The 12,493-nt window shown below is 44.2% G+C and overlaps 1 protein-coding gene across 1 annotated transcript in view; it reads left to right on the forward strand.

The window, feature by feature from the left end:
* The first annotated feature begins 7,350 nt into the window (after nucleotides 1-7,350).
* The window catches only part of LOC135389069 (insulin gene enhancer protein ISL-1-like), an 82,191-nt gene continuing 77,048 nt past the window's right edge, over nucleotides 7,351-12,493 (forward strand). The window contains exon 1 of the mRNA XM_064619034.1: nucleotides 7,351-8,120. Within this exon, the coding sequence (XP_064475104.1) occupies nucleotides 8,099-8,120 (22 nt within the window). The 5' untranslated portion in view covers nucleotides 7,351-8,098. The remainder of the gene's footprint in view (nucleotides 8,121-12,493) is intronic.

Here is a 12,493-nt window from a genome sequence, read left to right on the forward strand (position 1 = left end):
ATTGTGCTGAGACTTCTTTCAGCATCAGCGACAGTAGCTGGTGTGGTCAGAAAATAGAATGCTGACGCAAATGCAAGGATTCAGATATATCTCCTGGAGGCTTTCTTGTATGTGTACGCTAAAAATTGTTTGGCGTCCTCTCTTTTTCTCAATGACACAAAAGGATATTCCATTATAAGTTCGCTGGCATCGATGTCTACCATACAGTGTTGTACCCGCTACCCGAAAAAGGTAGCGCAACACCGATACGCGCTACCTGAGCAAAAAGTAACGAAATCCCGATATCGTTACACGTACCTAAAAGTAGCGGAATACCGCTACCGTTACCCGTAAAAAGTAACGCGATACTTCATGCGCTACTTTTTAGGAAAGAAACAAACAGTATCGTTGATGACGTACTTCAAACGTCTTAAAATAATAAAATAAAACAATATCTCAAAATAATAAATCGACGTTCAATGGAGGTTACACGTAGGTTGCCTGAAGGCTAAAATTTTGAAAACCGTTTTTTTACAGATTCACTAAAGCCTACTCGGTATCCTGCATATCTTTTTCTCTTCCTCTAAAGCAAATAAAGCACAAAGCAAGTCTACCGATAAAAGGCTCGACAGCTTTGTCACAAAAAGAACTCGCATTGCCCGGAACGAGATTTTAGTAAACATACCATGGTGTGCTTTTTCAAATTGGACGTTGACTTCCTTGACGCACACATAAAGCTTTCCCACCGAGGCGCATAGTAGACATCTGAACACCACGCTACTGTTTTGTACTGTAGCAGGCCATAGTCCTTCCATTGCAGCGGACAAGAAATGGCAACTGTCAAGCACCTGAGCGCACGTGGTGCAATGTCATGTGGAATGTCATGACTCATAGCTAGCGAGGACGGCTCCAGAACGGAGTGACGTCAGTTTGCAGACAACTCCCACAATGCACCAAATCTTCAAGCACGTTCATCCCAAATAGGGAACACGTGGAGGACACATCATCTTTGTAAGATAACGGCCTCTGTGCCCTCCTTTCGGCTATTTGCCCGGTCTTCCCAGAATGAGTTGTGATATCGGGCAGCTTGATCGGAGGTAGGCAGAGTGGAGGCTTGATGATAGGTCGAAGTCGAGTTGTCGCGAACCCCAGCTCGGAAAGTAGCAGATTGCGCTACCGCAAATTTGTAGCGGAAGCACTTCTTTCGTTACCAGTTTAAAAAAGTAGCGCGATCTCTACTCCGCTACCGAAAAAAAGTAACGGATACGGTAGCGCCGCTATACTAGTAACGTCGCTACGTACAACACTGCCCTGATCAGTGAGAATAAGAAAGAACTGAGATTTGAATTTTCGTTCTGCAGAAACACGACTCTTCTTTTTTATTTATTTATTTATTTTTTCACTTTTAGGAGAAGGTAGCAGACAATGCAGAACTGCTTCATGATCTTGTCGCGTTGTCTGTACTCCGCAAAATAAAGAGAGGAACAGAAAGAACAGACGCAACTTGTACAATACAAGCGGTGCAGCAAGTGGAACCGCTTTTATGTTCCTCATTAAATGGCGTGCAGCATTTATTGTTCATTAATGTTAATGTAAAAAAGCATGTTTTCCAATTTCGAACAAATGAGGAGTGCGAATGATAGCACTTGATTGGCTATGTTTCGGTTTATCAGATGTCCACAACGACGCTCCTGTATTTTTGGGCGCACGGAACCGCGCGGGACCATTTCTTCTGCCACGCAACCAGGGACCAATTTTTCCGGGGCGAACTTTTCCGGGACTATTTTTTTCCGAAACTCCATCCAACATGCTCTATACACATTCTCGCTCCTATAGTTATTCTACCTTCGGTCTGGAAGATGACTGGCTTGGTTCTTTGGATGATTGGTTTTCAACTCATTTCTGTTTGCCCACCGTTTTAGGCATTCAAGAACAACATTACTTCCTCTCATAAGTAGAACTCGGAAATTTACGTGCCAAAGCCATGAAAATAGACAGATATTTAGACCCAAAAAAATACCTAAACAGGCAAGAGCCTGCAAAAACAGACACGTTGTAGCACATGCCAAAACTACTTCTAATGTACGCTTCACGACGCAGACTTTATACTGTGGAACTGTAGCGAATGCTACAGAACCATTCGATGACGCCAGTGCCTGACTGCGACGCTGTGCAGCGTCAATCCTCCTTCCTGCATCGCTAGTTCAAGCTCATTGGGGGTTATCGTTGAACCTCTAACATATATTCAGTTTCATGTTATTTCTTCAGTTTATTTTTACTACTCGTTTTCTCTTGTGTTTACTCGTTTATGTAGCTTAAGGCGCTATGGAGTAGACGGCGTTCCATGTTGATATCCGTTCAACGGCTACATTTTCTCTTACACGTTTTGTCAACCACACTCTACCTCAGGTAGGCGAATTTAATTCACTGTGGTGACGATGAAAGGTCTCGCCGTTGTTGGCCTCACAGAGGTGGGCAACGTCACGACTGACGGCCTGGGGGAATGTGCATCCTGGTCGACTTCTATAGGAACTGTGCCGACATATGATTTGGTCGAAAGACATTTCATCGAAGATCGAAACGGCAGCGGTCGTTTGATCGATTTTTTATTGGTTCACTTGGAGTGTTGAACGCCGGAGTTCTAAATGCCGTTATCCTAAGCAACATTTAACTGCGTGTAACCCGTTTGCTCGTAAACACATTCCTCACGCTAACCCACTTTGTCAAATAATATTTGATATCAAATATTAAACATTCTTGGCAAATAAATAAAAAATAAATTAATGACATTTTTCGATTATTTATTCCTGTTGAATGTGGATAAATTTTAACCATGTATTATTGTTTCTGACAATTAACTGACCATTGTATAGGAGAAAGAACAGTTTTAGTTTATTTACTTTTCGCCTATGTGCAGGTGAATATAAATTTAGTTCTTGCAACAGACATGTAACCGAAGAAGTCCTTCGAAACCTAGACAAGATAAGCAGGGCAGCAGATCTTTGTACTTTCTCTGTTTTTTCGGATAGCGTGCATGTGTAGTGACCCAGATTGCAGATGCATACACTAAACGAGGTTGAACTAAGGTTTTATATGTTGTTAATTTAATATCTTTCGTTGTGCCATGGCAAAATTTCCTTCTTAGCATCCACAGAGTTCGAGTGGCTTTCGCGCACATATGGCTATCCCGTTTCAGACCGTTCCCTTTAAATAGGTCACCAGCAATGAGAAGGGTGCTCAGAAGAAACACAGACTATCGGCTGCTCCCAACCTGGGGCAACTTTTTTCAACATGTGCCCTACTGGTTCGTAAATTACAAACGTCTGCAAGTAACCAGCGGTCTCCCTGCAAAAAAAAAAAAAAAAAAAAAAAGAAGAAGAAAAGAAAAGGAAATAATAATAATAAAAATGAAAAAAAAAAAAAAAGCAGAGTCCCCTGATTGCCAGCTCCGTATGCTCGAGTCAAAAGTTACAGAAAAAGAGGTGCGGATGACACAGTGCATGCAGTTTTGAACTCCCTTCGAACAAACGTCTTTCGAACAAACGGCGTCGATCAACCGGCTTTCGATCAAACGGTTTTCGACCAAGCGGCGTTCGATCAAACGTCATTAGACCAAACGGCGTTCGACCAAATGGGCGGACACTACGGCGTTCAAACACCCATTGACTCACGATAGATAAAAATAAACTTCCATAAAAATTCGTTCTGACTACATACAAGCAGGACCAAGCTGTTACATAAACTTCAAACTGACACATTAAGCGGCCTTGGTAGTCGCCATTCATTCCACCTTTCTCACCGTATGACCTTGTTCCAAATGCGGGAGAGGAAGACCCGGCCCTTGTGGTCTCCCGCCTTTCGGTGCATATATAAGCATTCGGATGTTCTGGACGTTTGGTGGTTATGAGCAGGTTCTCCCCTCCTGCTCATTTCCACCAAACGCTCAAAACCACCAACGTTTTTTTTTTTTTTTGTGCATATGAGCGTTTGGAGGTTATGAGCATTTGGTGCTTATGAGCTACTACCGACCAACGCACCCGATCCGGAACAAAAGGATTGACCCTGGAACACTCAATGTGGTCGCAGGTCATCCAACCATAGCAAATACCAAGAAAAGAAGAATAATAAAGGAAAGCCTGCTTGGGGCATGTTGGAATCTTAAGCTGGGCATGTGCAGCAATTTATCTGTCATGGTTCCTGGAATGTTCCTCTGTGTTCGATGTTTTTCCATTAATACCGAATAAGGGAACCGGCGTATGTTTTTCGATGTTTCTCGATTAACACCGACAACGCGGAACCCTCATATATCAGCCAAACTGAATGACCCACTGTTGCCCAGCTTTCGTATGTGACGGCATTTTTGTTTTAGCGTAATACAGCCTTATGCCATCAAATTGACCACGAGCATATATTTACATAGACTGCTGCACTATAGGAACACCATTTGTGAAGTTCAGTGACAATATGCAGTCCTGGGGAGCAAATGTCGGAGTTACGGGACCAAAATGGAGAGTAATTGCATTCTAGGGGACTAGAAGCTCCAATTACTCCCCATTTTACTCCTTTTTTTCTTAGGGTGTAGCTGAACAAAAAGACACGCAACGGCATGTTTCCACGTGACATCCTATATGATGAGATGATCGACTGGTCCAAAGAAGCCTCGCTATACAGAGCACAGGACTGTTGCAGGTACCTAAAGAGCAGCAGCGAGCTCTCTAGAATCATTCGCCCCGATATATAGTTCATGTATAGCAAATTACGTCCCTCGTAATAAGCGTTACAGATTACTTCAGAAATAAGGGTGTAACGTTCTATTTCAATATGTTCACGAACACATACAAATAGGGTTGCCACCTTTCGGAGTGCACAATACCGGCTGAGGCAGAGGAGGTGGAATAAAGGGAAAGGAGGAAATGTTCGCGGGAAAGGGAAAGTGGGTGAGGGGTGGAGAGTATACAGAGAGAGAGAAAGAAAGAACGAGCGTATTCGCTCAAGACAACAATGATAATAATAATGAATAACTAAGAAAACGACTGGTGACTACGGAGTTGGGTCTGTTCTCCAGATTTATTCAAGCTGTAGTGGAATGTTGAAAGGAAAACCCCATAAAAACCCCTATGAAAGGTGTTGAGCCACAAATACCGGCAAAAGGCTGCCGGTATCACCTTCCTACCGGCAACCGGCAGAGCAAGCAAATAACCGGCCCTGCCGGTATAATACGGGCCTGGTGGCAACCCTACATACAAACGCGATGTGAAAACGAAGTGAGACTGCTATTGCGTGTATTAAGACGTAGTATGTATATGATACCATTTGACTGCAACTCCTCAGACGGAACCGTCCTCATTGAAAGGTCATACCTGACAGATGAAAAAGAGAGCAGACGGGGGGCTGTCCCCTTTGTAACGTGCGCTCTACTGCGCTCTTCCAGTGTCTTCAAATTAGCTCCAACGAAAATGTGCGACATCATCCAATGCCGAGCTGCCGTATTCGTTGCTGCTTCAGTGTTCAATGCTACACTCTTAAAAATGAACTTCACCTCATAGCACGCTCCTAGCCAACCATCATCTCAAATGATATCGTTATCTGCCCTGATTTGTTGAAAACGGGAGGCGTACGCCTTTTTGTGACACTTATGCTGTTCATAATTGTCACAAAAAAGGCGGCGCCTCCCGTTTTCAACAAATCAGGTCAGATAACGATATCATTCGACATGATGGTTGGCTAAGTGCGTGCTCTGCGGTGAAGTTCATTTTTAAGAGTGTACTCCAGAAGAAGTCTATTTCTGGAAGACCTCCCAAAAGGTGCAAATATATCGCAATTCTAACTATCGACGAACACCGATCTATATGGATTAAAACAACAATAATAAATGAATGAATGAAAAACGTCGATGTAATTGCGATTTTAATATATGCATATCGAGATCCATATATGGAGAAGATCTGGACGAACGTCGATACATATTGACATCTGCATGCGAGAAGAGAAAACCGATACATTATTTGTATTTTTCCCAACCGGTGTTCCCTACGCATTAAAGATATCGATTATCGATATCGATTTCGCCCCTTCCCTATACATTCCATTAAACCCGTCAAGTGGGCCTATGACACGCACGAGTTCTGTCCTTGCTGCTGCTGGGCTTCCTCATTTGATGGCGGCTGCTTTGCGGTATAATCTAGTGAATAAGAATGAACATATACGACACAAATGTGAGATGACTAAAGAAAAAAAAAAGAAAAATTAATGCTTCGACTAAACCTGCCTTATTCAAATAATTAGGTATATGACTGGTGTCGGAAAATACGTTTTTGAAGGCACATTATAACACCCGCAAGTGCAGAACAACAACAACAACAACAACTATATAATGATGGTGACATGGGATGTTTCACCGCGGCGGTGCGGTAGTACCCTGTACCCACACGCAGGAGGTACGGAATTTTTGCGGGTGCAGAACATTTGTGGCAAAAAGATATAGAATGGAAAATAGGGACGGGGATTCCAATGCGTACAACGAGAATATGGTTGATATGTACGCGAAATATAAATAAAAGTTGGGGGTAGGTTTACACGGCGACAAGTATATGTTCTGATATGTTATAGCGAGGTACCCCAACAACACCGAATATTCTCTGGTTGTACGAATACGTAAGGACATTAGTCGTAGATCCAGAGGATATTCGGTGTTGTTGGGGTATATAGTGACACGAAGAACCCAGAGGCGTTATTAGAGTCGATTTCTTCGGAATGTATCTTCAGAGACGGTGGACAACCCTGTGCATGCGTTCCATGAGAGGATATGAAACAAAAGCTGAGACCGAAAAAACGCTATCCTTGTTGTTGCGAAATATATAAAAAAAAATAAACAAAACGAAGTAGATATCACCGACCACAATGGTGTCCGGTCTCCAGCGCATCACTATCCTTTCTACATAGGAAGGGGGTGGGGATATATACATATATAGGTGTATATATGTATAAGGAAGGGGGTATACGTCGGCGCAAGCAAAACGACACATTCGTGCAGAAGACCGAGACCATGGGGGAAATGCCCCCTCCAAAGAAACAAACACAAATATGTAAATAAAAAGCCCAACGAATCGTATATGCATGAAAAAAAAAAAAAAAATGAACCACGCGCGCGCGACACTTCGCAACCTTCTCGCACTCGCATGTTATCGATTTACGCGGAACTCCGCCTTCGACACCGCCCCGTGACGTAACGCCCACCGTCCGCTAAAAATAACTCAGCCACGTGACTCGGTCAGGGTGACGTCATGCCACCTCCCGTCCAGTAATCGGCGAGCAGGGCGGAGTGACGGTGCTGCAGCGAAGGCTGACCAGCGACATGCGACTCAGTGTCGATCCGTCTTTCGTAGCGGGCACGTCAGCCACTGTTGGGCATCCAGTTCCTAAAAAAAATCGCACTCTCGTCGACTTTTTTGTTTTTCCTCTCAGGCGCCACTTTGTGCAAAGTGATCTCGTGTGTGTTCCTCGCTGCTTGTGTGTCGTGCTGCAGCTATCATCGTCTTGGATGTTGTTAACTGCTATCCGACGAGACGACCACGTGAACTGCGTTCTGAACCCAAGGGATTTGCGTGCAACGACCTGCGTGATGGCTCGAAAGAATCCAATATGAGGCATACCACCGGTGCTTGAGCATACTATAAGCTGCGGGTGATATACGGCAAAGAGCACCCCCGCTGGAGCCAACTACACGTGCCCGTCATCCAGCGTGATCCGATCAAGAGGTTCGGAACTACAGCCTATCGGGCCGTAGTTTCCGAGCAAGCGGGCTAAACCACGAACTGGGACGTGGACCTGCGGACCCGGGCACTGCGGCTCAATCGTCAGTCCGCATCGCGCTTTTAGAAGCGTCTTCTTTCAGTCCTTGCAACCAATTCCTGCAACCAGGACCTAGTGGAACTTGCGTATCGAGGACAGTCGCTACCACGGCGGATTCTCTAACGGCCCAGAGCCAAGAGGGGTATCGCGCGGTACCCTGGGTTATTCGTCGGTTCCCGGGTGCTCCCCGGAGGTACGGGTCAAGCTGGTGCACAGGCCTTCCTCGAAAATCTCGCCTGTCAAGGCGGAGAACGGCACGACGGGGTCTATGACAGAGCTTATGCCACAGAGTGAGTGCTTTTGTTTCACTTTTCATGCATCAGTTTCTCACGTAACGGGACCGTTGACATGTTTCGTTTCATCAGGTGCTAGATGCCATTTTCCCGCAATTTTACTACTTTGCCGCGAAAATATTAATCACAAGGAGCACCCCGCCGTAATAAGTGTCTCGTACTGTTGGGTGGGCACTATACAACCACAATACCCCTGACACCCTATGTGCTTCGTTCGTTCCTCAAATACGTCATCTGTCCCATCGCGACAGGCCTGTATCACTTATATCAGGTGCATCTACGACATAACCCGCGGTGTGCCTTGTGGTTGTACCAAACATATAGGCAGCTACCGAAAGGCATGTAAAAAAAAGAGACAAAAATAACAACTGAATATACAGCACACATGCGGTCAGCTGTGCTCCTCGACTCTGCGTGCTCATATCCTAATACTAAAGTCAGTGATCTTGTGGTGTGGCTCCACATCGCGACACATAGACTGGAGTTTATCCGTGGTTAATGTGACGATCGGTCATCTCAAGCATGTGTTCCCGTGGGACTCCGATGATCCCTGCGTAAGGGATATTTCAAAAGCCAAGGTTCCTGAACCCTTTTACGGACCCTCTGATCAGCAGGCATTACACGTATATAGGGACCGATTAATCCGCACTGATGATGTGGTAGCCGTGCCCTTTGTATCAGGAGGGCATTGTAGTTTTTCTTCTGCGTGGATCCTTCCAGCATTACTGAATGTCGTAACATTGGGCACAAGAATGTCGGGAGACTGATCTGTTCGAAGTGGACACATTCAGTTTTGCTTATAGTAAAGCTCGGAGTTTGGACACCCGAGGTTTATTTCCAAGAGGGTGGTCATGTCCCGGCTGAGGACCGCACACCCTTCTTTCATGCCCCGGAGCTTTGGACCTGAAAGGGTCTTTCAGAAAAACGGCTATGTGCATGACATACTATGTATATATAGGAACACGTTTTAGCGTGACCAGTCTTGTTACTTAATATAGCTGAACGCTGGGTTAGTTGGGTCAAATCTCAGTGGGACACGGCGGGAACTCACATATATATATATAAAGAGAGGATCTTTTTAGAGTAAATGCGATACGTGTTACATTTTTTCTTAGAAAATGACTACGTCGTTATTCGGGTATACAAAAAAAAAAAGATAATAATAAAGAAATAGTGAGCCACTTACCGTCGTTATCCAAGCTCTACGAGAGCTTTTTGTTCCTGACACCACATCACCACTTTGTGGTAATACATAAATAAAATTATGATATCAAACACCACATTCCGTTTCAGCAATACTCTGACGAGGGACATCGATTGGTTGATTGATTTTAAAAGAAAAAAATGGAGATGGTAGTCTCGAGCCACTCGGAACTGGCTACTACAGGGCGCGTTATTAATAAAAGAAAGGGAAACTACACTAACCTCGACATCGACCTTCGTAATTGTACTATGACTACAGTGTTCTTATCCGAGATTCTGTTCTTCCGCTATACAGGAAGTGGTCTTAACATCTTTTAATTGGCTTTACTTCACGGGCCGCAATTTGGCAGATGATTTAGCCTAAGTCGCTTTTGCGCCGCAGGGAACCGCAGTCATCATTATCGTATACTCTAACCAAATAACGTATATTCAGCGCATACTCAGCCAACAACGACAACAATTAAATTATGATGAAAGTTTTATGACATATACGTACGATAAATATGTGTTTGTGTGTTCCAGCATCAGAACAGTTACTTTCCACCGTGATCAATTAAATTGTGAGGGCTAAAAAGAAACAATCTGCTGGTTGAAGTAGCTGTTGTTAATATCTTCGTATGCGCAGGTTTCTATGGACTTTTCACACACACACACATATACATTGAATGGTGATGGGGTGGGCGATTCACCGCCGCTGAGGCGGTACACTGCCCTATTTCGCGTTGGGAGAGGATGAAGGGATGATGATCGACTTTTCACATCCATTCAGGATGATAAGCTGTTTCCCCACCATACAGTCTTGGTTCAGAGCATGCGCACTAACGACTCCTTATTTCTTTGGGAAGAGCCACCGTTCCGAACCCACTTGTTTTCCAGCCTTGTGGTATATAGGTGACTCCATACTTTTAGTATTAAGAAAGTACTTTTAAGAACTTAAGGAAGAAATACTTTTAGTATTTAGTAAAGATGGTTACTGCGACATCTTGTAAAGAAGACGTGCTCTTTTATTTACATTTATCTTATTTTAACTATAAATGATTTTTACTAGTCATTTAATTTTTACGAATAATTGTGCAGATATTTACACGCACAGAAAACAGTAGTCTTGTAGGGGGGGGGGGGGGGGATGGTCACTGGTAGCGTGGGCGGAAATAATGGTCCCGCGGGGTCCCGAGCACCCAAAAATACGGCAGCGTCGTTGTGAACCATTTGCTCGTATACACCAAGGACAAGTCTACCTCTTGTCCTGTGGCCGCTTTATACTGTGGTGCTTCCGCACTCAAGCAAGCGGAGTTGCCGCCAGAGACACGCAGAAACTTTCCAAAATAGCGAGAGCGCGCAACGCGTAAAGGTGGCTTAGCGTTTGGTAAGCGCGCAGTGTGTACCCGCCCTTGCGCACGCAAAGCTCCAACTTTACGTTAAACCTCTGTAACATATACGAAACGCGCTTCGCTCCTTTATGATCTCCCCGGGGATTATCGACGGAGACGATATGGCTTTATTCGACAACAACAGATAAATTAATCATGATGGCCCACTACCCCAAGGCACAATGGGCAGGATGAGATGTATCCTGATGATGAGGTGGTGAACGACGCTGAACAGGGGCCGATAGTCAAGTGAGACATCATCAGAACGGTAGGCAAAACCATAGCAGACAAAAACACAGGTACGCAGGCACATATAAGGTAGAGAGGAGACCAGTGTCCCAGAGAAAAATCTGGAAATACTGAAGACCTTGGCGATGGTCGATCTGGTTAGACAAATGTACAACTATACAGCTATATATGATCATTGAGCGAAACAATCACAGTGATCGGTCCGTAGATTCACTTTGCTCACCAATGAAACGCTGCAGCCGGACAACTGCTCGCCTCATTATAAAGATATAACCTGCGAGTCCCTATACGATTTTAATTTCCTCGTGCTACTTTGGAACCTATTATGCCATCGAATCCAATAATTTTTAGCAACCTTTTGACATTTTGTATTTACATATAGATTTCGCGCGGGTATCCGTCTTGCATATGTAACCTTAGTCCGACCGCAACTTGAATATGCATCCGCTATATGGGACCTTAATACCAAACAACTCATCGATCACCTCGAAAGAATTCGAATTTGTGCAGCTCGCTTCATCGCTTCAGATCTCTTCCACTCGCAGTAGTATTTCCGACATCTAACGAAGACTCGATATTCCACACTTAATGCTTCGTATAGACAAGTGTCTCGGCTTGCACTTTTTCACAAACTCTACCATAGAGCCTTTTTGAGACCATCTTACGTCATTCCAGCTCACCGCATATACTTGACAGATTGGATCAGCCATGTAAAGAACAGAATAGAATAATTTTTATCCTCATTCTTTGTCAGAAATATTATTGCAGTGGAATGCCTCACCCGCACCTTATATACTTGCTCTAGCTAATCCTAAACACTTTCGTAAAGCTGTATCACTACATTTATTCAGCTTAGCTAATCCCGATAATTATGATAATCCTGCGCTAAATGTTCTGCTCCTGGCGATACTTGTAATTAGTACTTATCGCTTTACTGTCGCGTATATTGTTTATGTGTTTACGTGTATTTGTTCTCTGATACTTTCATTTGTGTTATTTATGTGTTCTAACGAATTGTTGGAGCTTGTATAATGCTTGTAATGTCTCCTTGCCCTCCCCCCCTTGTAATGCCCTTTCTTTGGACTCTTGGGGTGTAAATAAATATCCACAAGCGTCTAAAAGAAGCTGCGAATTTCTCCTGACAGAGGTAAAGACTTCCATAATAAACGTTGCCCGTATCTCGGATCTTTCAGTTACACAGCTCGCTTTTCTTTCTTTGTTTTTTCGATGTATTGAACCCCAAATTTCCCGAGGCCATCTAAGGGCACTCTCCTTTCGCAAGAAATCAGGCAGAAACCTTCTACTGCTCCCAATCCGTACGAGAAGAACTGAACCTAGGGTTGCCACCAGGCCGGTATTATACCGGCACGGCCGGTTATTTGCTTCCTCTGCCGGTTGCCGGTAGGAAGGTGATACCGGCAGCCTTTTGCCAGTATCTGTGGCTCAAGACCTTTCATAAGGCTTTTACGGAGTTTTTCCTTCAACATTCCACTACAGCTTGAATAAATCTGGAGCACAGACAGTCACCAGTCGTTTTCTTGGTTATTC

This window comes from Ornithodoros turicata, chromosome 3, assembly GCF_037126465.1.
Source record: "Ornithodoros turicata isolate Travis chromosome 3, ASM3712646v1, whole genome shotgun sequence".
Classification (NCBI taxonomy): domain Eukaryota; kingdom Metazoa; phylum Arthropoda; class Arachnida; order Ixodida; family Argasidae; genus Ornithodoros; species Ornithodoros turicata.